Below are 26,079 nucleotides of genomic sequence, written 5' to 3' on the forward strand. Positions count from 1 at the left end.
TAACTAAAGATAGATTACTTGTTATAATATCGACGTGACTCTTGGTTACTGGAATGCATTATTATTTAAAAGATTGGAAAATTTGACAAGGATCGTTTTTATTTCAAATAGACTGCGAATGTTTATCGAAATTCATATTGCTACGATCATCATATGGAATTTTATACTTTTAAATTTCCCATAAATACGAAAAAGTCTGCTGTCTAGTTACGAGCCCTTCAATTAATATACAAATATTTTTTATTCTTTTAAAACAAAAAGAAATTAAATATTCTTTCTTGTTCGTGTAGCAGCCTTTTGCAGGAACATAGAAAAAGCTCGCGATGTGCTTTTTACCTCGATGAAATCGATTCATTAGAACAATAAGACCGGATCGACGCGAGCCCCATCTCCCTTTCTCGTTCTTGCTCCCTTTCTCGAACGAGTACCCTCTTAATCCGACTAATTGTTTACGTTACGACGAAGTTGCTACGTGAATTATAAACTATCCAAGTTTCTCCGTCTCTCCGACGGTTACTCGCGAATCCTCTCTAATCGTATCCTCCGCTCGGCAAAGAATGGCGGCCTGGTTTCGCTAATGAAGTTACTTCGTCGGACAAACCTTATGTACTCACAAAGTGAAAGAGGACGAAACTCGATCGAGGGCTTATTCTGCTGTATAATCGGACGAACAAATTGGGAAATTGATTTTCTGACGGACCGATGCCGAACGGATGATTGCGCCGGAGTAAGAAGTGGGACGACCTCTCCTCGCGTAATTCGATTATTAATCTGCTAATTTAACTCGGGAATAATAAAAAAATACAGATAACGATTGGTCTAATGGATTTTTGTAAATCGAGTTTGATTTTTCTTTCTGCCGGAGAATTATTACGATCTTCTAAAATACATATAATATCGTGAAAAGTTTTCAATCGTATTTGAAATACTATAGCATAAATGAACAACGTCAATTCATTTTCACATTGGTAATATGTTCAAACTTCTCCAAAGAATATACTTAATGTATAAGTAGCATTGTAAATCTATTAATACGAATATATTTGCTACCGTAAGACTAGCAACACGGGCGATCGAAGATCCTTGCACGAATGTTACCTTAAAATATATTAAGGATCTTTCAAGATTTTGAGCAATTAACCGTGTACCTTAAATCCTCTAACGAATATTAATACCGTGCATCAAATTATGGCGTAAGAAGATATAAGTGTTCTACACTACTAGTACATGTATCTTAACCCCAAGTGCAACCAAGCGAGCAAATTTTAATCAGAGTGTAAGAGTCGCCCGATTAAAGGGTAAAGAACAAAGGGTAATAATTAAGCGTGATGAAGTTACACAACTGTATTACACGTGCGTATAGACGTTCTTCGTATTTAACTTGGTTCTTTGGTACTTTCACAGTGGAAAAAATTACTTTTTTCTTCACCTTGACCGAAATTACATGCAACGATCATGCAACGATCTCGTTTAATTCGATCGTACAAGGTGAGTCATAAATGTATGTTCGTATTACAGAGCCTGAATCCATGCACTACGATAAAATAAAAAACGTCTTATGAACCGTACATATGTCCCATATACAAATCCGTTTTATATTTCAAAAGTAACAGTCTAATGGAACATTTTCTCTGATCGTCCTTTGCTAGAAAACCGAGGTGTGTACATTCATAAAGCGTTTCTTTACTTGTTTCAGTCTAAAGATTCAGCTCCTGAGTTATGGACATGCATTTATGATCCACCCTGTACATATCTAACTTAGAAAGCTGATATATCCGAGCCTAGCGTACCAGATAAGATAGATACGGAAAAGTTTCGAATGCTCCGGGTGTAATTAACTCGAGATTGATACGAATTAAATGCCGCCACCGTCGAGTCACTTACTTGTTTGCAAGTTAAGATCCACCTCGGGGTTCATTGGAATTTCCCGGTTACTGAACTCGGATGCTGACTCTTCCGTGGTATTTTCATAGGGATTCGCTGGAACAAGAAGACGTGTCTTGCTAATTAAACCGTTGTAAATCTTGCTTAATCTGCCTGACAACAAAGCCTTTTTCCTACCTTCCGATCCGTCCGATATTCCTTTCGCATTGAACACCGGAAGATTACGCGATATTTAAGCTAAGCTGTTTGTAATATTCATGCGTAACGATCCTTTTATTTTCCTTATTTATTTTATTTCTCGTTGGCTTGGTAGGCGAGTAAATTAAAAAAATCGTCGATTCTGAGATGTTAGCAAAAATCAATTTTAAGGGTTGGTTACTTAAGAGGTAGATTCCACGTATTTTTACAAGGACACCGTATTATAAGGTACAAGTTGGCGAACATATTAGTAATTTTAAGATATCCGAGAGCGAAAAGGTTTTATAAATAAATAATAATTTATAAATAAATAATAAATAACTATATATAATAACCATAAATGAAATCTGCTCTTGTTCTCAAAATTTAATATTACAATATCTTGTTCTCGACTTCTCAACTTTATCGACGTCGAATTACCAAGCACCGTTAACAGATCGGTTGCTTTATTCGTATTTCCTATTCGATCTTGGCTCTCATTTCCGCGGGAAATTCTTTCTTTTTGACGATTGGCTCGAGGTCCCTGCGGGGACGTCCGCAGGAACATCGGTTCAACGGATCGCGGCGTTAATTCGAATGGCCATTAGGATCGCGCGATGAAATTGGAAAGATAGGGAGTAGATATTCGAGACAAACGCGCGATGAAAGTTAAAAAACCACCGTGATTCACGTTGAAAACAGGTAAATCCCGGCTGTCGTTACCAGCTCTATTCGTTATCGATTCAACAATGGCTCTGACGAGATGTTGCGGTCCGTGAAATGGTAATTAAGCGAACGTTCGAAAGTCGCCGCGATTTTTATTACCACGGTCCAATGGTCGTACGAGTGCACTCTAATTACGTAAAACCGTGTTAGTATAGAGAGAGAAAAAGAGATTACGAGCACGCCTAGTGGCAGGCATATTGGCTGTAGATCGTTTCTGATCGATGAAAGAACGCGTGACGGCGATAAAAGGCTTACTTCCTTCGAACGTCACCTCGCTGATCATGATCCATCGGGCAGCGAAATACAAATGTATCTTAAGAAATCGTCCTTGACGTTCGTGTAACCCTATAGACACGTTTCTCGCGTTCTCCAGCACGATATCCGGTATGTAGGAGTAAGATAATGGTTCCTCCTCATAGGTGTCGTCATCGACACTGAACCAGACATCCGCCTTCGAGAATACCTGGAGCATACAAAATCCAAGATGGGATTGCATCGACGATACGTGTCGGTTCTCCTCCGTCATATATAATTTTGTAACAAACTATTATTATTTATTCGCTATTATTAATTGTTTCAATGAATAGAAATTAAAAAATCGTAATAATGTAATATAATGTTTTTCGGGAGATTTTAATCAAACATAATCAAACGGTATAAGCACAATAATCTGCAACGAAAGACAATACATTTCGTTGGGAACGATAACGATCACAGAATTAGATAGTTAATTAATTCGGGGATATAATACATCGCGTAACTCGATAAATTTAATCGCATTCTCTATGGATGGCAACTCGTATCACGATGCTTCTACGCTTGTCAGCGTTATAGTTTCAATTTCAGCGTTAGTTAAAATATCATTCGATTAACGACGCCGTCTACATTAATTCTCGTGTAATAATGTAACAATGCGATGTATTATACGAGAGAAATTCACGCGGTGAGCGATCAGCCATTGGAGAAGAAAGAAATGTACGGTTTAATAGGAGTTAGTAGATGGACCACTCGCTCGAATCACCGTGTAAGCAATAACCGGTACTTAAGCCCCGACTCACTTTTAATGGCGAGGCCTTTCATTCAGATGAAAGGAAATACCAACGATTCGTCCGGTGCATCGCATTGACATTTCAACGTGCAAGATATGTCGAGTTGAGTTTAAAGCCGATTTTTTAATTCACATGACGATTAAAATTTCCTTCGTGTCACGTTGGTGAGAAATGTTTGATCTTCATTTATATAGGGTTTCCTTGTTTCAACCGATCATTCCAATACCGTCAAAACTATCGGCGATCCCAAGAAATATTTGAAATAAGACGATTGGAAATGTTTTCGAATCCAAGTAAAAATTAAGGTTTTTCGTTAGTTTCGAAGAACACATAACAGTATGGAATAATTTTCTTTTTTGAACAAGTGCGTACAAAATATATGAAAGTGTATTTTTCTTCTACTGTAATTCGATAATTGTTAATATCATACATTAATTCGCGTAACCTACCGTTTTTACTTATGGAATAATTAAATAGAAATGAAAATAGAAATGAAGAGAAATACACAATAGACAAAGCCACTGATATTATGTGTATTGTGGGGGGGGGGGGGTAAATATATTTTCTTGAAAAAAGGAGAAACACTGCTCTCTGTCAACCAAAAGCGCTGATTAACCAACAGATTCGAACGTATCTCGAACTACGAAATATATTTCCAGGAAATGAAACGAACGTGATAACATGTAACGGTTATTTATTAATTAAAAAGCATCAATTTTTTAGATGCATCTACGATACTTCCAACGTTAAAATTCCAATAATGATCAATATTTCATGACAGAAAACTGCAGTTATAAAATTTGAAATCGTAACTAATATAAAATTCGATATGCCCGAAGTCGATCTTTTAATCGGCGTGCAGGACAGCATCGTAATCTGGTTTCAGGGAAAATATCGCAACCGTCTAACGACGAGCGGTGGCCATTAAAAGTTTTATCTTTCGTTGGGGTGGTTTATGTGGATTCGCAAGAGGAATGGGTGCATTAAAAGATTACCCACCTGCACGTCGCGAGAGAAATAATTATTGGTGTAGATGTGCACAGCCTCGAAGATCCAGATTACCTCGAATTCGAACACGAGCTCCACGTAATCGTCGACGAAGGTGTCGCGCATCCAGGCGACCCATCCGGTGCCTGCGAACGAAAAAGTATCTGTTTCGCGGGGAATTGATTTACCACGAATCCATTCCGTACACCCTGGGTGGGCAACTTCGTTAACCTGAATCGAAGTTAAAGCCTGAGCAGCGATTGATCTATTGTTTCTCTCGTTAATTGAATTGATTCCGTTCGGGGTAACTTCCGGATACGAGAACTTCAACCTTCCGACCCACCTCCATCATTCCACTGTCGATTCTCTGTTTTGTAAAGCGTCGTCTTCGCGTAATCTACTGTTTCGTGTGTTTTAGCAGGTGCTAAGTACCGATTGACAAAGGTTTCCAACGTAATTTACAGACTTTAACCAGTTTAATTTGTCAGTCTCTAAAAATGTCGTTATCAGTATGCGCAAATCTGTTTGGATTGAATAGTTATAGAAAACACGTAGTTCAAGTTTATAACTTTGAGAGTTAAAAAGTTAAATTAGTCGAATAGTTTGTATATTATTGTCGGAATTCTTTCAGTCCACAGACGTCTTTCAAGGTTTAAGTTATTGAATTATTTATCCTATTTTTGACACTCTATATTTTTTTTGCATCCAATCAATTGGCATTCTCAGAACTTGACAGAAGTAGTAGCTATGATATTAGAGAATTTAACACACGATACATTTAGGGTGTCACGCTGTATCAGCGAATTATTTTGCAACATCAAAGCAAACATATATCTACTCAACATACTACATCATATCAGTGAAAATATAATAATTTATACAGTAAACTACAGCACCATTAAGTCGATATAAAAACATTGGAAAAATTGCAAAATCATTAAGCTAGGAAGCTCTGGTAATAAAACAGGAAATAACAAAGAAGTAAACCAAAATCTAATAATATCAATAAAAATGTCAACTTCCCAATTCTTTGCACGCATACACGTACCGTACTCCTTTTCGGCAAACGAATTGATTCTTCCAGTATCCCTACTTCGGCGTTCGCTTAAAAATTTTAAATATCATTCTCGCCGGGTTACTTTTACCCCTGCAATCGATACTCCGGTTTCAAAGTTTCAAGAATCAGTCCTTCCGCCGAAAAGTATCTCGTTGCCTATGCTACGTGCAAAAGGGTGTTCAAAGTTCCTCGCGCGGCATCGTAATTCAGAGACTCGATATCGTTGCTTTATAGCGAATGGAATCGACGTATAATCTTCGAACTCGATCTTCGAACTGCAAATGAGTCGCTCACGGGCCAAAGCGCTTAACTCCGCTTTATGAAATTTTTGAAATTCTAGCGCCAAAGCACTTTCGATCGATGCCTATCCCGCACTATTTCATCAATTTTCTCTAATCTTTGTATCGTGGAGTTAACCGACTTGACAAATAAGCGGTTCAAACGACAACGTGCTGCGTCGATTTCTCCGGAGGCTCGAGAATCTCTTCTGGATGCCTTCCGTTTCGGCACTTAGCACCCCTTCATGTATCCACCCACCGATTACCTCTTCCATCTCCCATGTCCAGCCTGTAATTATCCGCGCCGACCTCTCCATCGATCAGCCGGCCTAGACCATCGGTCAACAAGTTGTCCTGCCTTTTACCGTCGTACGAGATGTCGCTAAGTTCGACCGTCGGGGATTCCGGTATCGTGTAGCTCACCACTCCACCTGAAACACCGCGGAGAAGTTTCGTCGGTGACAACTGTGACGACAATGCTCCTCTCTTTTAAAACAAAGTTGAACAACCAGCCAACTTTATGTTATTCCTTTGCTCTCGCCTCGTGCACCCCGAGGAAGGAAGTTGCAGGGTTGCGTCGGTGAAACAACAGGAAGGTGAGAAAGAATTGCTGCGTCGACAGCATTGTTTCATTAGGTAGACGGTTCATCTTCCTTCATCCCGAGGAAAATAAAACTTGGAGAATGAAACATTCTTTCTTTTCGATAATCGAGGTTGTTGGATCACCGTTGGATTTCCTTTAGTTTAGAGAGTTTAGTAGAGGTAGATTTCTTTCTTTAGTAAAGGGGATCGAGGAAGGAAAGTCGGAAGGTTGCGAGGCCAAGACATCGAAGAGAGATGAGACAGAAAAGAATCGCTGCGTTGACAGTTGTATCGTTTCGTTAGGTAGACGGTTTACGTATCTCCAACTCGATGAAAATGGTATTTTCAGAATGAACTTATTCTTTTCTGCTCGATAGTCGTCGGTTGTTAAATCGTTGTTGAATTTCGTTTAACTTTTTGAAGGGGTTGAAAGTGATAAATTTTTCCGGTAAGCTTCAGAAGGAAAGTTGGACGATGTGTCGACGTGATATGTTGAGGAATAATGGATAGATGTTGGGAATTCGTTAGAAAAATTCAGATAAGAAGTTTTCAGCGGGTTGGATGGAAAAGTAATCCGTCGGGTGACTGATCTTTCCGATCGGCGGAGAGAGTGTCGAGAGAGCGTGTCCAAGAGGTCGGACATTCGTGGCGAGAAAATTAATAATGAACGACAAAAACGGCAACCACTTCACTGTGTGTCGTGTTTGGAATCGCCTAACTGCTCTCAATATTTTACGGTGTCTACGTTCGTGGCCGGCGAACCGTGTCACGCGATGCGGTCGAACGGGTTTCGGACAAGTCTCCGGTTGCCTGCCGCGCCAAGAAAATATTGAATCTTAGCATTCGTTTCAGGAAATACATCGTTCGATTTTGGCTAGGAGTAAATTTGGTATAAATCTTTCCGTATACAAATCCCACGGAGATATTTATACGACGCGATTGAACTGTGTTTGACTGAGTTTACGATCGTTAGTCATTTGTGACAATAGACAATGATAGAATTCTATAACGAGATATCTTAGAGTTTAGCCTTGTTTCTGATCTAAACTAAATTTACATCGATAATGCATGATACTAAAATTAGTTTTGAAACTAGGTAAGGAAAAAGTAGGCTAGTAATTATCATGCAATTTTTTTACGATGAATGGCAGTAGCAATTTTTTTACAGCCTAATCTATTTTTAACAGTTTCCGTAATAATAATAATAATCGCGCGTTCAGTTTGATCAAATCAAAATTACGGATCGTTGTCAGAATGAAAATAACAGTTCTTAAAAAAAAAGATAAAACAGTACGAAAAAAATGCAGAACCTGAAGAAAATGATCGAACAATTAAGAGAAATATGACGAAGGGTGTGGTTGCTAAATCTGAATGTAAAGTTAAATGAAATTTTGTACATAAGGAACATTGAATATTAATACAGCATCTTGTTGCCAAATGTGTACGACAATTAACCAAATTTGCCTGAGACTGTATCGAAGGACATATCTAAAAATATAAAGACGACATATCCTGATGCAATTTCGTAGCTGTTATAATTAGATTTAAACGATAAGAGGACCTGTACGACCTACTTACTTCAATCATTCCAATTCATATTTTAGCTTCAAATTTACCGCAAATAAATATACGAATATACTTCTTCTTGTGTTTGAATTCTAAATTTAATTATATCCTTTCAGTTCTTCGATCTTATTCAAGAGTTTACTTTTAATTTATAAACACGAATATCATAGTTTATTTCATGTAAAATCTACCTAATTAAGAACTTATTTAGGCTGTTTCTATATACATAGATGAATATCTTTCATTACAAAATTCAGATACGTATATTTCCACATTCTTTGAATAGTTTCTATAATATTCTTCGAAATGTATACACCAGTGGAAGATCAACAGGAATTTATCGTACGGTCCAATATTTTATACCGGAACGCTGTTGGATAATAATTTACCAACTAATAACATTGGCGAATTGGCAAATTGCAATTTATAGATTGTAGATTTGCCTTTTACGATTTCATAATTTTTACATCAAATAAGATAGACAAATTAGCGATATAACTTGTAAAATTTACTTTGAAAAAATACCATTCATTTCATCACCAATCTTGTTAACATTATGCAAAGATATTTAATGACTCGCGACTAGTAAAACTTCACTGGTAATATTAGTTCGATCGTGCAAGTGGACCGTGCAGATATAGCAAAAATAAATATAGGTATAGCGAAAACTCTCATAATTTGCAGAACTTCTTATCAACCAGCGAAATCCATTAAAGACATCGCGTCGATGCTCCGGCAACTTCCGTGGCGCATACATTAAAAGTACATATCCCGTGTTAACATGAAGCCGTGTACACACCACCGTTACCGCGACTTCGCCCTGTAATCCGGCAATCCGCTAATCTAATCTGCGCCAGCAATCCTCCTCCCGGCCGCCACACAAATTATTACGAAGTTTCATCGAGTGTCGTTAGAGCAATTTCCAGGGAAGTTGCCCTCAAAGGCGAAGAGTGCACTCGTAACAAGTTTCGAAATCAATCCTCCCCTCCATCACTGCGCCCCGCCCCGTGGTCTGGGTCATTTTCAAAAGCCACTTTTCCTCGGCAACGAATAACGAGACATTGATTACGCGTCTTCTCTCCACTACCTCGTCAAAGTTCAGACCTGTTGTCTTCCAGGCTTGATTAAATTTGCCGCCAAATTTCAGATTTTCGCTAGACAGATTTTCACTGAAATCTAGATAGAGGTGTATGTATATGTATATATATAGGAATATAAGAAACGTTTTTAGAGAAAATTTGATATTTTTGCTCTTTGGTTGTTTTGTTCTAGTGTTATTGTGGAAACCTTGCAAAGTTCAGGGTTGTCCGGGTCTTTAATTATAATGCCGTGACGATCAGCAATATGGTCTCAGCTTGAAAAACTTACTGTGCGGATTTTGAGTTCAGGGGCGTTGTAGGCGCTTTTTAACCCGTCATACTTCGAAATTTTTTTAATACGATAGACTAGCAACTTAAGTATATTTCTTTAGTGAAACTATTTCGGAATAAAAAATTTTCTTTAGGAAAGAAGCACGTTACCAGTTTCGTTTCTTTCTCACTGTTTACTGGCGATAACAATACGAAAGCAATTTTTATACCATCAACGTTATTGATACAGTATAAAGGTTCAACTCCCAAGGAAAAGGTTCTGTTTTAAGCTTCCAAAAAATCTAAAAAATTCCAAACTACTTACAAACATCTTACTACGTTATACACTGGTATTTGTTAAATTAAACGCTTGATTCTTCTCTTTGATTCTTTTACGATGAAAATGACGATCTTTTTCCAAGGAATGCAAGGGTGCAATTTCGCTGCGGCTCTTAGGCCTACTAAGCATATTCATAGAATGTTATGAGAGATGTCGCAAGATATCAGTTATCTAAACTTTATAAAAATTCTAACACCCGACAATTTAGTAAGAGATTTAAAACAATGTACATAAATTATCTAAAAAACGTCTAAAATCATTCTAATCAAATCTTCATCAAACACTCAAATACTATCCCAGATTAACTGCCCCTTCCATTTAACAATCTTCCCCATTGTTAAAGTGACCTCGGAGATGTAGACAGTGGGAACCATAATGTATACTTTTTACATAAAAATAATTTGTTATATACAAAAACGAACTGCCACTAAAATCTTGTTTAAGGAGTCTTCAAGTTCCTTGCAAGGATTACAGTGAAAATTCAGAAAATATGCAGCGAGCTTGAGGAATATTAATAAAAAAAAGTGTGTAGCTGATTCTCCGAGTTACTAGCCCGGCTTTCGGGAGTAATCTTTCGTGTTCACCGGTCTAGGTTGGTAGCAACGTTGTTTTAACCAGATGTCGTGCACGGCCCTCATAAATCCGACATTCCCGCCCACCGCAGCTCGATCTCACACGCTCTGAACGCTTCTTATAGCGTGAAACCTCTCATGTCGCCTGTTCCGAGTCGACCTCCACCTCTGCCTTTCCGTCGTTTTCGCGCGCCCTGTTGGCGGTTCTTCGACATTAGCGACCCAGAAAAATCATTTATGCAAATAGCCGGCCATTACACTGATATTGATATACCGCGGCGTTGCTGCGCCAGGTCACGTCGCGTTTCTCTGCGCAAAATACATAATATGTGTTTTATTAAATAGGATCTTTCAGAAAAGTTTCGTCGAACTTTGGGAGTATGTAGCATTCGTTGAAAGAATATGATCAAAGCTATAAGACATTTATGGGAAATCTGAGAGCATACAAATATATAGAACACATATTTATAATATGCAAGAATATATCCAAGGTGTATACTTATATACATATAGCCTATAATAAGGTCCTGATATTTTTCTATTATAAATTTCATTATAAATCAGCTTAACACTGATTATATATATATATATATATATATACACATATATCACTATCATATATTTCTTCTTCTTTAATGTGATTTATAATGTTAATGTGCCCATATCGTACGACAGTATTTCATGGATAGTATTTTCGAATTCAGAGAAGCGATATATTTTCGACAGCTTCTGTTGATTCTATTAGTGGTTTCGTCAAATTGTTTCTTCTAAATTAAAAATATAAGCAAGGCAGTTGTTAATGGACGAGCTTCAATATTCCAGAGTTTCTGCGTCGTTTATATACGAATGATAGTATGATAATGAACACTCTATTGGTTGGATGTCTGTGATTCGGAGAAACTTTCTTATGTAATGTGCTCTTATGGTGTTACACGATCCACGTTTATCAAGACTTTTTCATTTTGACATTATCTTTTTAATGTATACGTACATAAGTATCCTTTTTCGAATTGTCATAGCATTCTAGATAACTAATTCGACCGGGTATATTTTATGAATAGTATAGAGGATTTAAGTAACTGGATTCAGTCATTTGTTGTAATGTTTAGAGAGGATCAATGGGATATTGTGTATTTGATCCACGTATTAAATGGTAGAACTTTCGTTCACGGACACGTGCTACGTAGAATTATTCATGACGTAACATGATGAGAACAACGTACTCTTGAAATTGAATTAGGTTCCACATAGAGCGTTATCGATACTTCTAAGCTTACATGATGTGGAGAATTTGGTGTAGATTTTTCGTAGAATATTTGGTAGTATATCAATAGATTTTTAATGTAAGTTTACCCTATTTCGAGTTCTAATTTCTCCTATGATCGTAATGATAGCATGAATATTATGAAAAAAGGAAAGAAGAAATATATATATACAACTTTAGAAATCTATGATACATATCTTAAGACTTTCTCCAAACTCTCAAGATTCATAAAACTTTCTATAATTTTCAACATCTTTGATATTCCTTGAAATTCCCCCGAGTTCTACAACGTTCCTTGAAACTTCTTAAACATCCAGTAACTTTAAATATTTTTAATATTCCTTGAAATAATTAGAACCTCCTGAATGTTTTGTATAATCTCATCTAACGACGTGCCTAACCTAAACTTAACTAAAACCTCTAGAGTCTACGATACAACATGTTCTCCAATATCCTCTAAAACTCTTGCAACCTTCTGAAACCATCGACATCCGATGTCCTCTCAGACTTCTGAGATTCCCGAAATTCCCTGGAACCTGACCCAAACCTAACTCGATACCTCCGATATCCTCTGAAACTTTATTCATCAAACAGAGTTAATAAATAACTATCTCTTCTTCCATAGTTATCGAAATTGAAACTCCTATATGTAAACTACGTACTTTGGGAAGAAATAGCTGCAAAAGTTGCGAAATATATTTCACAAGCGCCGTAGTTAGTTTCACCGTGGTCTAGAAGTTTAAACAACACATTGATATATAATTTCGATAATTGTTTGTTAGTAAAGTGTAAAGATTTCAAATATTTGATCATTTCTTCCTTCTTTCTATACAAGGAAATATCTTCTTTCATAACTTTTCTTATAAATTCTTTTTGCATAAATATTTTTAAAGATATATATTACGAATTCTAATATTCTAATATATTTATATACATTTTTATTCGCAACTAAATCTATTTCGAAGCTAAAGGTGGTCAATTAAATAAAATTTATTACGCTATTAATAATTTCTTCTATGTTGAATTTTTATAACAGCTAAATTTTAAACAGAATATTCTACTTTACATCTTGAATGATTTTTAAAAATAACAAAAATCAAGCACGCGTCGAGAATACGTTATCGAAAGAACAACGCAGACATTGAGAGATTTTTATGACAGGCGGATGAAAATATCAGAAGCTAGAGGTGAAGGTAAGCTTTAACTCTCTTACTATACGCGAATTCCACGGCTAAAGTTCATGTCACCAGATCGTTGAATGCTTTTCAATTTTCTAACCAAACCACCCTAGACATTGTCAAATCTGTGCAAAGTAAAAACTTTCCGTTGAAACTTCCTTCTTTCTCGTTTATTATGTTCGGTCGAGGGACGAAACTACGAGCTAGCCGGAGACTGTGACGAAAACAATTAACAATCCGTGCGCGAAAAGTTTTTCTCCATTAACAGCTGCAGGCGGCTTGAGTTAAATTAAATTATGATTAAAAGCAAACACGCGCATACGCACGCGAGATATGTACCAACACGAAAGAAATAAAAAAGGAACGAATGGTGAACAGGATTGTGGAAAGAAAGGAAAAACATAAAAGGCTGACCTAACGGAATGTTATGAAACTCTACTTCGTTTGACTTTTTACTTCAGTAAATTAGAAAACAGAGTTAGAAATTTCATTATATCCATGCGTGAATGTCGCGACGAGTAAAAGGGTATGACCATTACGAAACCTCACTGCAACGAGACGAATTATGCGAAATGAAACGTGGAAACGTTATACGTAGCTTGATTATTTCCTGTTAGATTGAAATGTTAAAAAATAGCCCTCGGTGGATTTCTGCCTTGTTTACAGATATTTTATTTAAAAACTAAAAGAAAAAGAGAAAGGATTCTTTCGCCGGAAAGCTAAAGAATATCATCGGAGAATTGCCAAGCCAAAGAAGCACACGGTTAATTTTCTACCGTAGTAATGGTTATGTTAGGTTGCAGGATTCCCTCTTGTGTCTTTTTCTAAGTTTTTTTTTTGTCTTTACCCTGGTACTTCTTGTATTCTAATAGCAGCGTCGCTATTGCTCGCTTTAATTAGTATTCATATTTCCTTTTTCTCCATCCTTCCTTTCATGTCTTTTTTTTTTGCCCCATCCGTCGACGCTTTATTAAATGCAGCACCCTTGGAAAATTATATTTAATCCTGATAAATATGTCAACCATAAATATTAATACGCGGCGTATAAAAAAATATGGGTCAATTGATTCCATTCGAGGGACCATCCATTTAAAAAAGAAGTATTCAGAATTAGTTTCCCTTCTGCGTTTTTTGCATACTCTGGCTCGTTGCATGCGAGTGTCCATCCGCGTGTTCTCCGATAGTGCTCCCTCTCGCTATGAAATATTAATCTCGAATTTCCCGCGTTCGTTGCGTATTCATCCGGCGTACACTCGGACGAGATTTTTAAAACGCATCGTTTCAATTACTTCGCAAGTCATTGTTCGTACCTGCTAATGAAAAATCGATACGCGTAGATTCGTTATTGCCCACGGCTTCATGGTATTTCTTTTGCCAATACACAATGGAGTACACTTCATTTAATTACGACATACTCTTTTACGTCTTTTACATTCGCCTCGATATCACATTTATAAAGCTTCTTTTTCCGTTTTATCAATCATTTCGTTACGTAGGTAAAATTACGGATTCATTTTTCATTCCTTAAGAAGGTAAAGAGAATTCTTCCAAAACACTGCTGAGAAAAGGATGATGAATCTTTCGTTCAGTTTTCTTATAAAACGACGTATCTCGCATACAAGGAAATAAACGTTGCCCCATTTTGAAGGTAGTTTTCATTCCGGAAATATGAGCATACTGCACAGCGTGACGGATCGCCTATCTAGCTGGATGGAAGTCATTTTAGACGAAAGTCGGTCTTTTCTTATCGCAAGTCATTGTAAATATTTGAGAAATTACGAGGAAAGTATTTATAAATTCATTTTATAAAGCCTAGTGACGACGCTATCTTCCTGAAATTAATTTTACTCAACGGGTTTGTGTTTTCGAAGTAACATAGCTCTGATTTCATAAAAATATATAATCTAAGTAATATGATTTTTGATAAAACATATATTTTATATGCTAATAAAAAATATTTCCATTGTCTTATTTAATAGCTTTAATCATACTACCTCTCTAAAATTCTTTACTCTGTAACTTTATTTTACGAGATAACGCAGCCCTATTTTGTATTATAAGGAACAATATATTTCCCAGTCTATCTATAAAATATTTTTATGTTTCATATCATACGTTTTCTTGCAAGATACGCGTTTCAACGTATATACCACAAGCAAAAAAAAAAAGAAGAAAAAAAATACCGGATTGTCTTAAAATGGAAATGTTTTCCAATGTCCCGTCTCGTTTATTCACGTTTCTGTGCCATCGAACCGAACCTAGTTTCAGAATGCCACTGTCTCCACTGTCTTTCTTCTTTGCATTGCAAGAATTAGAGACAATATCGTCGTGTTGCTTGTTCATTCTGACACGGAAGCGTTCATAGAAATCGCGAGGTTCTCAGTGTCGCGCGATGTAGAACGGATGCTTGAAAGTTTCCGCAAGTTGTCGACACGCGTTGCGTGTTCAGGATAACCGAGAAATTGCGCGGCGACAGTAGCGGTCGGTGTTCGCGTACGTGTTTCGCGGTGGCTGCAACAATGTCCCAGTTGGTCGATTCCATTAGACTCGTTTAAGCAGCAGAAGTGGATCGAAAACAAATGTGTAGCCTGTAGAGAGTGATACAGAGAGACAGAAGGGTGGAGCAGTAGTCGATGAGCTTGCTCGTATAACGCAGTTACCGGCGTTAATAGGATCCAGCATCGCAGTTGGACTCCAAACGCCGGTTACGGATTCACTCGTTGCCGTCTCAGCAGCGGCTCGCCAAATTGAACGAAATTGCAATTTGGAAATTAATCGTCGGCTGTTCGGCCGGTCGTCGTCGTATTTCCATCGTACGTTCCACCGTGGAATTGCAAATTCACATCGGCTACGATTCTTCTTCGTTCTCGGGACCACCACCAACCCCCCATCGTAGACGGAATTAGGTCGAAATCTGAATCTTTGATATTTATGTCCCCGCGATTTGCGTATCCCGCGCTGGAATTTTCGCGATTTGTAGTCTTATCGTGCGGAGCTTTTCTCGTCGGAATCTCTGAATATTTGAAATTTGAATACTGAAATATTTAAATATTTAGGATTTAGGTATTTAAAACTCGATACTTAAACTTTGAAACGCGAATATTTGAAAATCAGTGTTTTTAATGGTTCAACGTTCAAATATTTAAATACTCGAAATAAATAAAATAAGAATTTGGAAATTTATTATTCGAATGCTTAAACCTTTAAATATGTATTTGTAACTTAAACGTTTACAATTGGAATATTTCAAGTTTAAATCTCCGCGCTCCAAATATTGGAAAATTCCGATGTTCACGCGTCGAATATTTAAAATCTAAACGTCAAAAAGTAAACTCTTAAGACTTCGAATATATTAAATTTACGTCTTTGCCGTTTGAATATCAACGATCATATTCGAAACGTAAATTCTTAACATTAGAATATCCATCTCGTAACCACAATTCTTCCGCTACGTAAAGCGTGCGCGTATTATCGTGGTTCGATGGTAGTCAGTACACCTATGCTGAATTCATTAACATCACTCACCCGTGTCCTGGCAACCTCTCAGTTCGATTCGAAGGCAAACGGTGCGCCGGTGCTCGGAATGCGGCAAAATACGAATCTGGCTGGCGAAGATCGGTGGTACCAATCGATGTGATATCACGGTCGACGTGTCGCTGTTCCCGGTCAACACCTGCAACAGTTACAAGCGAAACGGCTTGCGACACCGTGACTCGAATTTAATTTTTCGCTGTTGCGTAGCGATTAAACGTTGTTTAACCAACGTTTAACCGGCGGATGCGTTAATTAATGGCCGCGTCGAAGCGGCTGGTAAATTAAAGCGATCCATTAATCGGTGAACGATTTCCGTCGGACAAATTACAGAGCAAAATGGGGGGGGGCAACACAGGGGGTCGATTCATTGATTCTTCCGATAAAACGCATTTAATCAGTGCTTGTCCCTAAGTAAATTTGTTGGTGGAACAACGTTTTCGACGATATATTACCGTAGCCGTATAATTATCAGGTTAATTGCAATAATTTAACTGATTTAATTACAACGTCCGATTAATGCGTCCGCCTGTCCTTGCGTCGAGTAACAGTTTCCGTGACTACCATACGATTAATTCAGTTACCCGTTTCGCCAAACAATTTTGTGTTGGATAATAATGGTGTAGCCATGTAAGGGGCGTTGATAGTCGATTTGTAAGCGGACGATGATGTGCGTGGCCTACCTATGGTCGAATCGATGTCAATATCAATCAGCTTACCCTTAGAAGTCTTAGCGTTAGAGGCTGGGGCACGTGGTTAGACATAGATCATGATTGCATCTGTTCGAAGGTAGTGTCACGGTTAATGCACCTTCACGGACAGGCCGTGTAAATTATCGTTTGAATAAACCAGGATGTCGTGGTTGGGCTACTGCTCGTAAGTAGCTGGATGCTTTGATCGATTTGCAGTAAGTAGACTGTGAATGGTTATGGATTTATGGAAGTCTTAAGCGCGTAAAATAGTAAAATAATATAATGTACGTAATGCAGCAGCACTTAATATGAGCACTTTTTATATAAGCTTTCTTCGTTTGAACGAAATTTTAGTCTGCGTCTGATTAAATGAACTCGCGTAGACTGAATCTACTTATCGGAACGTGAACCTCTACTTCTATTACATACTTCTACTACATACTTTTATCACATATGGGCAAATTCATACAAACGAAATTCGTCTGTATGTGAGAATATACAGAATATTAAAACTAAAGTATACTGGTTATGTTATTTAGAGATCGAAATTTTTCTTGCTTTAATTGTTCATAATTATTCATGATTATATATTTGAAATTATTCGAAGAATTATTTATATATTAAATTATAACTATTAAAGTTTTATTTGTAACCTGTCATACGTTTAAAATTAAAAATAAGCAAGCATCCAAATACTTTCGATCCATAACGCAAATAAAAAGAATTGACAAAGCCGAATATCATTAGCAGTAAAATATAAATGCAAATTTGTACTATATTTTACTATAATCGTACCATATAGTAAACTCTACCAACATTTCGTACGGACAAGTAATAAACGATAATATCGTCCAATTTTCCTGTCCCTTTTCTTTCCTATCTTTAAAGCCTAGAGAAAGAAGAATAATTACAATTCGGCCTGAATAACGTGACTCGTCTCGTGCACACCAATTTCTATTTCCTCCGTAGAAGTGTCCGTCGAGCGAGGATCGCGAAACGGGCTGCTTCACACGCCACCGGGCGATAAATTATCGTTCGTTACAGACGCAGCTGTAGAACCCGCCTATCGCGACCGAGATTGCTTAATTGGACGATTCCCCTGGAACGGCTCTTAATTATTCGACGATCAACCAAATGAAACGGCTACATTGGAAATTTATTCTATCCGGTCGAAATCGGAAAACTTGTTTTTCCAGTTGCATTCTAGCCAGTTAGCGAATTGATAACGTTAAATAATAATGAACTTAGATCGTCACGAATCTCGAAACGATTCGTTCGAGATCGCTGATAACTCGTGGCTCGAGTTTCATGTTAAATATATTCGCTGTTATCGGCATGTACGTCGCGTTCGTGCAAGCTACTGTTACATTTTTATTCTTTTCTAGATTTTAGCGATATAAAAAGTGATATAAAGATATAAAAGCGATCTAAACATTTTTAGAAAATTGTGGATAACGCGTCATTAGCTTAGCGCACACACACGAAGAAATCGTTCTTCAAAAATCTTAAATTTGATGGATTATCAACATCGCTTATCAATATTGATCTTGTCGTCGCTTATAAACCACGTCACGAAAGAAAAGTTTACTGTAAATCACATATCATTAATATTACGAAGATATAGATATAAAAATATTAAAACCTTGGTAGTTAGCGAATAATCAAAATATTTATGTGATTTTCTCACATTAATTCAAATTTAGTAAAAGATTCGTGTATACTGTTAGAAAATTTTTTAATGCATAAATTAGTCTAGCGGAAAGTTACAGTTCCATTTCAGGAATTTCTAAAATCTAAAGCCGACAATTCTCATGAACCTGGAATATGAAATTTCTTAACTTGTTATTGCGAAAATATAGACTCGTTGTTGTGAAAATGCATTAAGTCATGCGGAAATTACTTTGATTAAATATATGACATTTGAAAAAAAAAAACTATGCATAATTTCGTTTGATACGAGCCAATCTAACAAAACCGTCATTATCAGTTAAATAGCATCCAACAGAAGCGGAAGTGGAACATTTTTAGTAGAAACAATTTTTCTAATTCCAGCGGCGAAGCAGACATCTTGTAATAACAGCGAATACATTAGATTTTGATTTGTCCATAAAAGGCGGTTAACGCGCCGAAAGAAACTTCGAAATTGTAAGAAGGATTGCGATGAGCGCGGTTTGCAGCGTACACGTACTTATCGATGGCCGCATCTCACTTGCCTCCTTTCCGGTTCAATCTTCGAGAACAGTTAGAGGTAACGCAAAGGTTCGCGAATCCCGTGACTCGAATCGTCTTCGAATCGCCGACCCCGATGGAATCACAATAAGGAGATCCAAACGTTTCAGCAAAGCAAGAAGTTCCTTCTCCACTGAGAAATAAATCGAGACTTCTTATTACTCTATCATACTTCTTCTTCCCCAATGAACCATTGTTTGAAATGGAATTTTAACAACGCACACCACCATCTGTCTTTCACATTTTCCACTTTTCTTAATGACACTTTGTACCATTAAATTGTATCACTGTATACATCGTTTTTTGAATTACAAAATTGAATAATTTTATCAAATTACCCTGATAGCTTCCCAAAAAATATAGAGATAAGAGGACAATTCTTGGAATGTATTTGCTCAAAAGGAACTTCATGTCACGCTATTATCATTACCATCAGTTTCAACCGTCAAAAATAGCCTACTCGTAAACTCTATACGCGGAAACTGAAACAAGGAGCCAATTTTCAAACGTTCTTAGTCATCTATCCCGTGGAATACATTATATTTATTCGCTGTTCTTATTAAATATAAATCCATTTCGCGTATCGTCTTTTTATTCTTATTTTATTAACCTTCTCTTATTCGCCACTGTAAATCTCGTTGAAATGATTTTGTATGAAAATTGCGCGTAAAACTCGGTGAAGTTTATCGAAAATCTGAATTGACAAGTAGTTCGAATTATCAAGGAAGCAATTGATCAACGATGATTTTACATTCGTGCAAAATAACGACTTTGCTCGAGTTACAAGAAGAACGTAATGTATTAAGAGTCACGTGTTGGTCTCTACAATCTGCCGACCTAAATCTCACTGAAAGAGTTTTGTATGAAATACATGCCAAACTCAGAGTTTACGTAAACCTGAATTGTAGGTAGGTTGATTACGGTCACGTTATTCAGGATCGTCCGACTTAACTTACTTCTTCTCCACTGTCAACACACGCGCTTCTAACATGCTATAGACGTGAGTACACGTACCTCTTTGTTATCCCAGCGCTTATATTGCCGCCATTCGGTGAACCCAGGACGTCGATACTCGAGGGTATACTCCTCGACGTATTCCTGACCACGGCCGTGATCGTAACGACCCTGACTCTGTACACCAGTGATCACGTGAGGTCCAGGAAGATCTACTTGCAGCCACTCACGAATTCCTCTTTCTATTTGGCTCTTCGGGCACCAGGCACCGCCTGCTGTCTCCTTCCGCAGCCTGTTTTCGTCAGAATTTGTTAGCGTTACGTGCTGCTGCTCGTTTCGATGAATGTTAACGAGACGTCTAGATCGATGGCCACTCCGTGACCGCTTTCAATATTATATGAGTATTTTTTACTGACTAATTTTTGAAAAATCTCGAGACCTTTTCTTAATTTGTTCGTTAGTTAATAATTCCAATAATTAATATCAATAGTTCGATAATAGGGTCAATAACTTAGAAAGAAATCCGGATATATTTTCTTTGTTTGTCCGATAATTTTTTCCTTTTAATCTATTAGCTGGGAAATGAGAGTTAATTCATCACTTGGGTCGTTAGTCTTTCTTGGATATTTTAATTTCTTTATTTTACTTGAGGGTGTTCTACTTTCTCAAGTATCATTTTATTTTAAAGGACCGAAAGTGACTTAATTGAAATTGATTTGAATTTATCAACATGTAATTGTCTCATCGTAGAAGTTCCTGGTTAAGGGATGATATTTTTTAACAAGTTAGATTAAGTTGTTTACGAGAGCAGCTACGCGAGATCGATTAAATTTATTCCACTTGAACTACCGCGTTGGTTTCTTGATAACTAAATAAGTTGGATATAAACCTTTCTTATAAACAATGCATGGATTAGTATCAGTTAAATCTTACGTGTACATTCAAATTGTTATTTTAATATTTTAGTACGTAACAAATAAAATAGATAAGTCGTGTTTTTTCTACTTCAAGTTCATCAAGGATACAGATGAGATTTTATTAAACACATATTTATACGCGTTCATGTTCCACTGAAATTCAGAGAGGGAGAGGGAATTAAAATCCCATAAAACTACATTGAAAACTTTGTTATATTTCAAATAGATAATTTTTCAATAATACTCTCTGGATTATTTATCACTGGATTTTTCGCAAAATTCATTAATCACGTTTCAGAGAACTGACGAAATATCCGTGGAAAAAAATAAATAGTGAAAGGGAGAAAAAACAGAAAATTGGTAAACCGTTCGATCGCATTGATATTACGAATCGAAATTTGACACGCGCAGCAGTTTGCGTTGGCTCGAAAAGAGGGTTCCCAAAAATCAATTTTCATTCCCGTTGAAAATTTGTCCTCGTTCGACCGGGCCTGCCAATGCACCGACTGAAATTGCACAATAATAATCGTACCGAAAATGTAGCCACGTCAAAATCGTACAAGCTCAATTCACGGATCGTTACGCCATATCGCCGAATCCAACCAACGCTCAACCCCTTCTCTTTTCTACCAGTTACAATAGCCAGTGGTCATTTTTCATTCCAATTGGACAGACATAATTAATTGATATTATATCTCCGCCCGCAGTGGACAGAGACATGGCAAATATCGAGAGAGAGAGAGAGAGAGAGAGAGAGAGAGAAGCTATAATTGATACTTTAAGTTCCTGGTCTAAAGTTGCTCGCAGTTAATTAATTAAATTTCTTTAACGGAACTTTTCATGACGATGAATGTTTATTAACGTAACCAATGTACACGAAATATTCCAAACGATTGAAAATATCGACGTTCGGAATCGAGAAACGAAAACCTTTTATTTGATCTGCTGCAACAAATAATACTTCCAACTGAATAAATTTTTAGGAATTGCTAGGAATACTCACAAATAGACGTTTTCTAACCGAGAAATTGACAGCATTTTATGAACGATAAAGTCGAGAATTATTTTTACAATGTTCAATAGGATGGAAAAATATATTTTAATTTAACAACCTAACAGAAGGACAATTTTGGTAATACGAAATTTATGTCGATTATTGAATTTGGAAATTGCTCCTCATTAGATTGCTGAGTAATTAATGATAATTAAAAGTCAAAAAATAATGTTTATAATTTTCGTTATAGCTTTTAGTTCGCGAAACAAACTACTGTGCGGGTTTCTTCTATATTTTCGTTTACGTTTCTTTACTTCTCTCCATAAAAAATTGAAATTGCATAAAAATCCATAGTCTGTCATGTTTCTTGCCTGTCATCTTCATATGGTCTTGTAGTTCCATGACATCGCATTGGAAGTATCCAATTAATAAAGAATCGCGGGGAGACCAGTTTTGGAAGCGGCGCGAAGTTAATGTTTCACCGATTCTTGAAGAGCGAGGAGCTCCGTCTAGGCGCAGTTATAGTCCTCCGGCCATTACAGCATCGTTCGAACAAAGAAGAACAATTCACGGGGCCATTCGCCGGTTTCAAGAACTTCTTCGGTTCGAGGGAAGTGTACTTAAACAGCGAATCCGGGATTCAGTTCTTTCCACCGCCCCTCTTTCCCTCTTTTCTCCAACCTCTCTCTTTTCCAACCAATCCCCTCTTTTTCGCGTTTCCTCTCGTCCCGACGCTCCCCACGTTTGCTCTAAATCGACCCAATGAAACTTTCGCGAAACTTTTACCACCTATTGGACCCGCTCGTGCTCCCTACCTAATAACGAAGTTAACTTGCCGACTGATCAGAGGATCCGTCGCGTTTTTCTTGCGAGTCAACGACGTCGATTTCATTCCGTGTGTTCCCATGTTGGTATTCAGCTGTTAAAACGTTTGTCGTAGCATTTTGTTTCGATTGGCTGTATTATTGGACACGAAGTTTAAATAGAACCGATTTGTGTTTCATCGTGTTTCATCTTTTGCATTGGAAGATTTAAAAGCGTGATTTATTAATCTTTTAGTTCTGGCGGACTTCGAGTGAACATTTGTTTGCACAACATTGTGTGCACATTAATGCTCGAGGTATACGTACTTGAAGCACGAAATTTTGAATATGATTCTTCTACATTATTGTAGCAGTAAAAGATTTATTAATACGCCTAATGGAATTTACCTAACATGTGTAAATGTTTTTTGTAAATATGGAAGGAAATGTTTGAATATTTTAAAAGGATGTAATTTAATTAAGCATAAAAATATCAGCAACGATTTTGTTCTGTATTACCATTACAGCCACGCGTTGTAAAATGTTATGATATGAAAGAATTGATTTTATTCTGCAAAACGTTTTGTAGACCAAATAAAAATATTTCTTATATATTCGTAATTTATTCATAAAGTTATTATTAAATAATTTAAATTTATAATTTGTTCATTTCATGAAACAATAATTAATATCTTCACTTATCAGCTTATTTATAATTTACACATTTTGATAACATTTTTGTTGCTATATAAATAGACGAGGGTAACTGAATACGTTACAAAGAATAACGTGTATTAAGGTATTCGCTACCCGCAGCTAAAGGGTTCAAGCGGTTAAAGTTATATTAAGGTATTTGTTTCTCTGGAAGTTTTTGGCGTGGCTCTTTCTGAAATTTCTCAGGGCTGTGAGAAATTTCAGTGAAGTTTCACTAAGTATTTATTATGGTGGAACGTTAGTTCCATCCCTTATGGATGGCAACGCCAAGTGTTCCAGCCGTCTGAACGGTCCTCATTTATAAGGTGCTTCCAGTGTCTGACCACGGCAGTCTACTACTACTGAATATCGCTGCCACGCGTAAATAGGAAAGGCTCGTTTCAATAAACGTCCTCATAAAGCGAACACGCAAAGCAATAATAGATTACGAATGTTTATGCAAGTTTATAACAAATTTAAATATACAAAAATGTACGGAATGCACATAACATATCTGCGAAGATATATGAAAAAATTATAGCATAAAGAATTTATTTTAATACTACCTTACTTACTTAATAAACTCTGTCTATCATTTTGAAATATTCGAGAAAATTGAAGTTTTATTATTCTTCTATGCCGTCTTTCTTGCTTTTCATTCAATTTAAAATATTCAGTCATTGTTTCATAAGAGCGCAGATAAAAGCTAGTGTAATGTGTAACTTCACTTAAAAGTAAGTAACACGAAGAGCTTTAAATGTTTCATCACATCTTGAAAAATGAATTAAATGCGAGATAAGACGATTTAACTAAAGAGGGCGGAATGTTTCAAGGGTAAAACACGTATCTATTTAATTTTCATTTCTTTTAATTATACTCATAAAGATATGGATTTAACATTCGCAATCCAATCTTCCGCGGCAGTAATTAAACGAACATTCTAACGAACCTTCTAACAGCTACTTCGAATAATTTCATTCGAATATCCTCTTCTTTCCTGATTAATCTCATAAAGCTGCAGTCTCAATTTCATTTTTCATGAAACTCGATAGAAAAATTCTATGCTCAGCACGAGAACGTTCAGAAGCATGTACAGGAAGACAAGGTCGTGGCCGGTGCTCGATCACGCGAATTGCTTCTTCACTTCACCCCAATAACAACGCAATTACGGCCGGATAATAATTCTTGCGGGAAACTGCCAATGCCGCGCGTAACTTCGCCCCGAACGGTATCGAGCTAACCGCTTTTTTCCCTTCTCTGTTACTGGTAATTTTCGCAAACGCCAGGAGAAAAAGTGGAAACAGTGTCGCGGTGAGCCTCGATTAATTTTATCATCCAACGTTGGACGTGATTAAAAGTAAAGTTCCGGACGAAACGGCCGCGACAGCCGGCGATCGTTAAATTACAGACGCGAATGAGAGACAGCAGAAATGGCAGAAAGAGACGAAGAGGAAGAAGAAAAGCAGAAAACAGGCAGGCGGGGAAGGCAAGAGGAGTATGGCCGTGGCATCTATGAGCGGCACGTTAATGTAGAAAGCGTGTCTGTCGCGGGACGGTTTGATCTGTTCTCCCTTTAGGAAGCGCGTTAAAAAGGCAGCCGTGGTACCATTTAACGGTGGCTTGACGACCAAGGGTACGCAGAAAAGGGTACGTCGTAAAAGTAATGCGCTCACCGGCCATTTCGTGGACCGACGTTCGTCACATACGACGAGGACGCCGTAATGGCTGAATCGGGTATGTCGCCAGACTCCATCCCCAAGGATTGATTGCACGTTCCTGAAACACATCGTTTAACTTTGTTATTATATGTACGGCTTGTACGTATGAGTCGTTCGGAAGGCACACCGATCAACGCCATAAGAAAGTGGAAAGAAATTATGTTACAAATATTATTTCCTTTAACTTATCTCGGAATTTACGGTTATTTATATTATTTCTTTGCGATATACGAATCTATAGAAGTAAAATGCTTGGTTCCTATGAATGGAACGTTAATTGTATTACCCACGATGTAGTAAAACTGAGAAACTTATAGAAAGTGAAAATGATCAGTTTCAGAATAAGACTTTCCTCATCTGTGACTTGCTATCATTTTACGTTGCGATTTGTTGACAAGTTAATGTGTTACGAATCTTTCAATGCTCTTGTGATAAATAATGATGTAAGAGTATGGAAGGTAATGAACGATTGGGGGAGAAAATGAAGAAAATAAGTCGAAGATAGATCCTTGGTTTATTAAGGTAATTAACTCGTAAGG

General features: G+C 37.1%; 1 protein-coding gene across 2 annotated transcripts in view; it reads right to left on the minus strand.

Moving 5' to 3' along the window:
- The window catches only part of LOC100645083 (discoidin domain-containing receptor 2), a 141,041-nt gene that overhangs the window by 12,663 nt on the left and 102,299 nt on the right, over nt 1-26,079 (minus strand). For both annotated transcript variants that reach the window (XM_048407749.1, XM_003396599.4), the window contains exons 3-9: nt 25,496-25,598; nt 20,476-20,707; nt 16,535-16,682; nt 6,425-6,589; nt 4,836-4,969; nt 3,043-3,250; nt 1,885-1,980 (exon numbers count right to left, since the gene is read on the minus strand). In XM_048407749.1, the coding sequence (XP_048263706.1) occupies nt 1,885-1,980; nt 3,043-3,250; nt 4,836-4,969; nt 6,425-6,589; nt 16,535-16,682; nt 20,476-20,707; nt 25,496-25,598 (1,086 nt within the window). The remainder of the gene's footprint in view (nt 1-1,884; nt 1,981-3,042; nt 3,251-4,835; nt 4,970-6,424; nt 6,590-16,534; nt 16,683-20,475; nt 20,708-25,495; nt 25,599-26,079) is intronic.

This window comes from Bombus terrestris, chromosome 7 (assembly GCF_910591885.1).
Source record: "Bombus terrestris chromosome 7, iyBomTerr1.2, whole genome shotgun sequence".
NCBI lineage: Eukaryota > Metazoa > Arthropoda > Insecta > Hymenoptera > Apidae > Bombus > Bombus terrestris.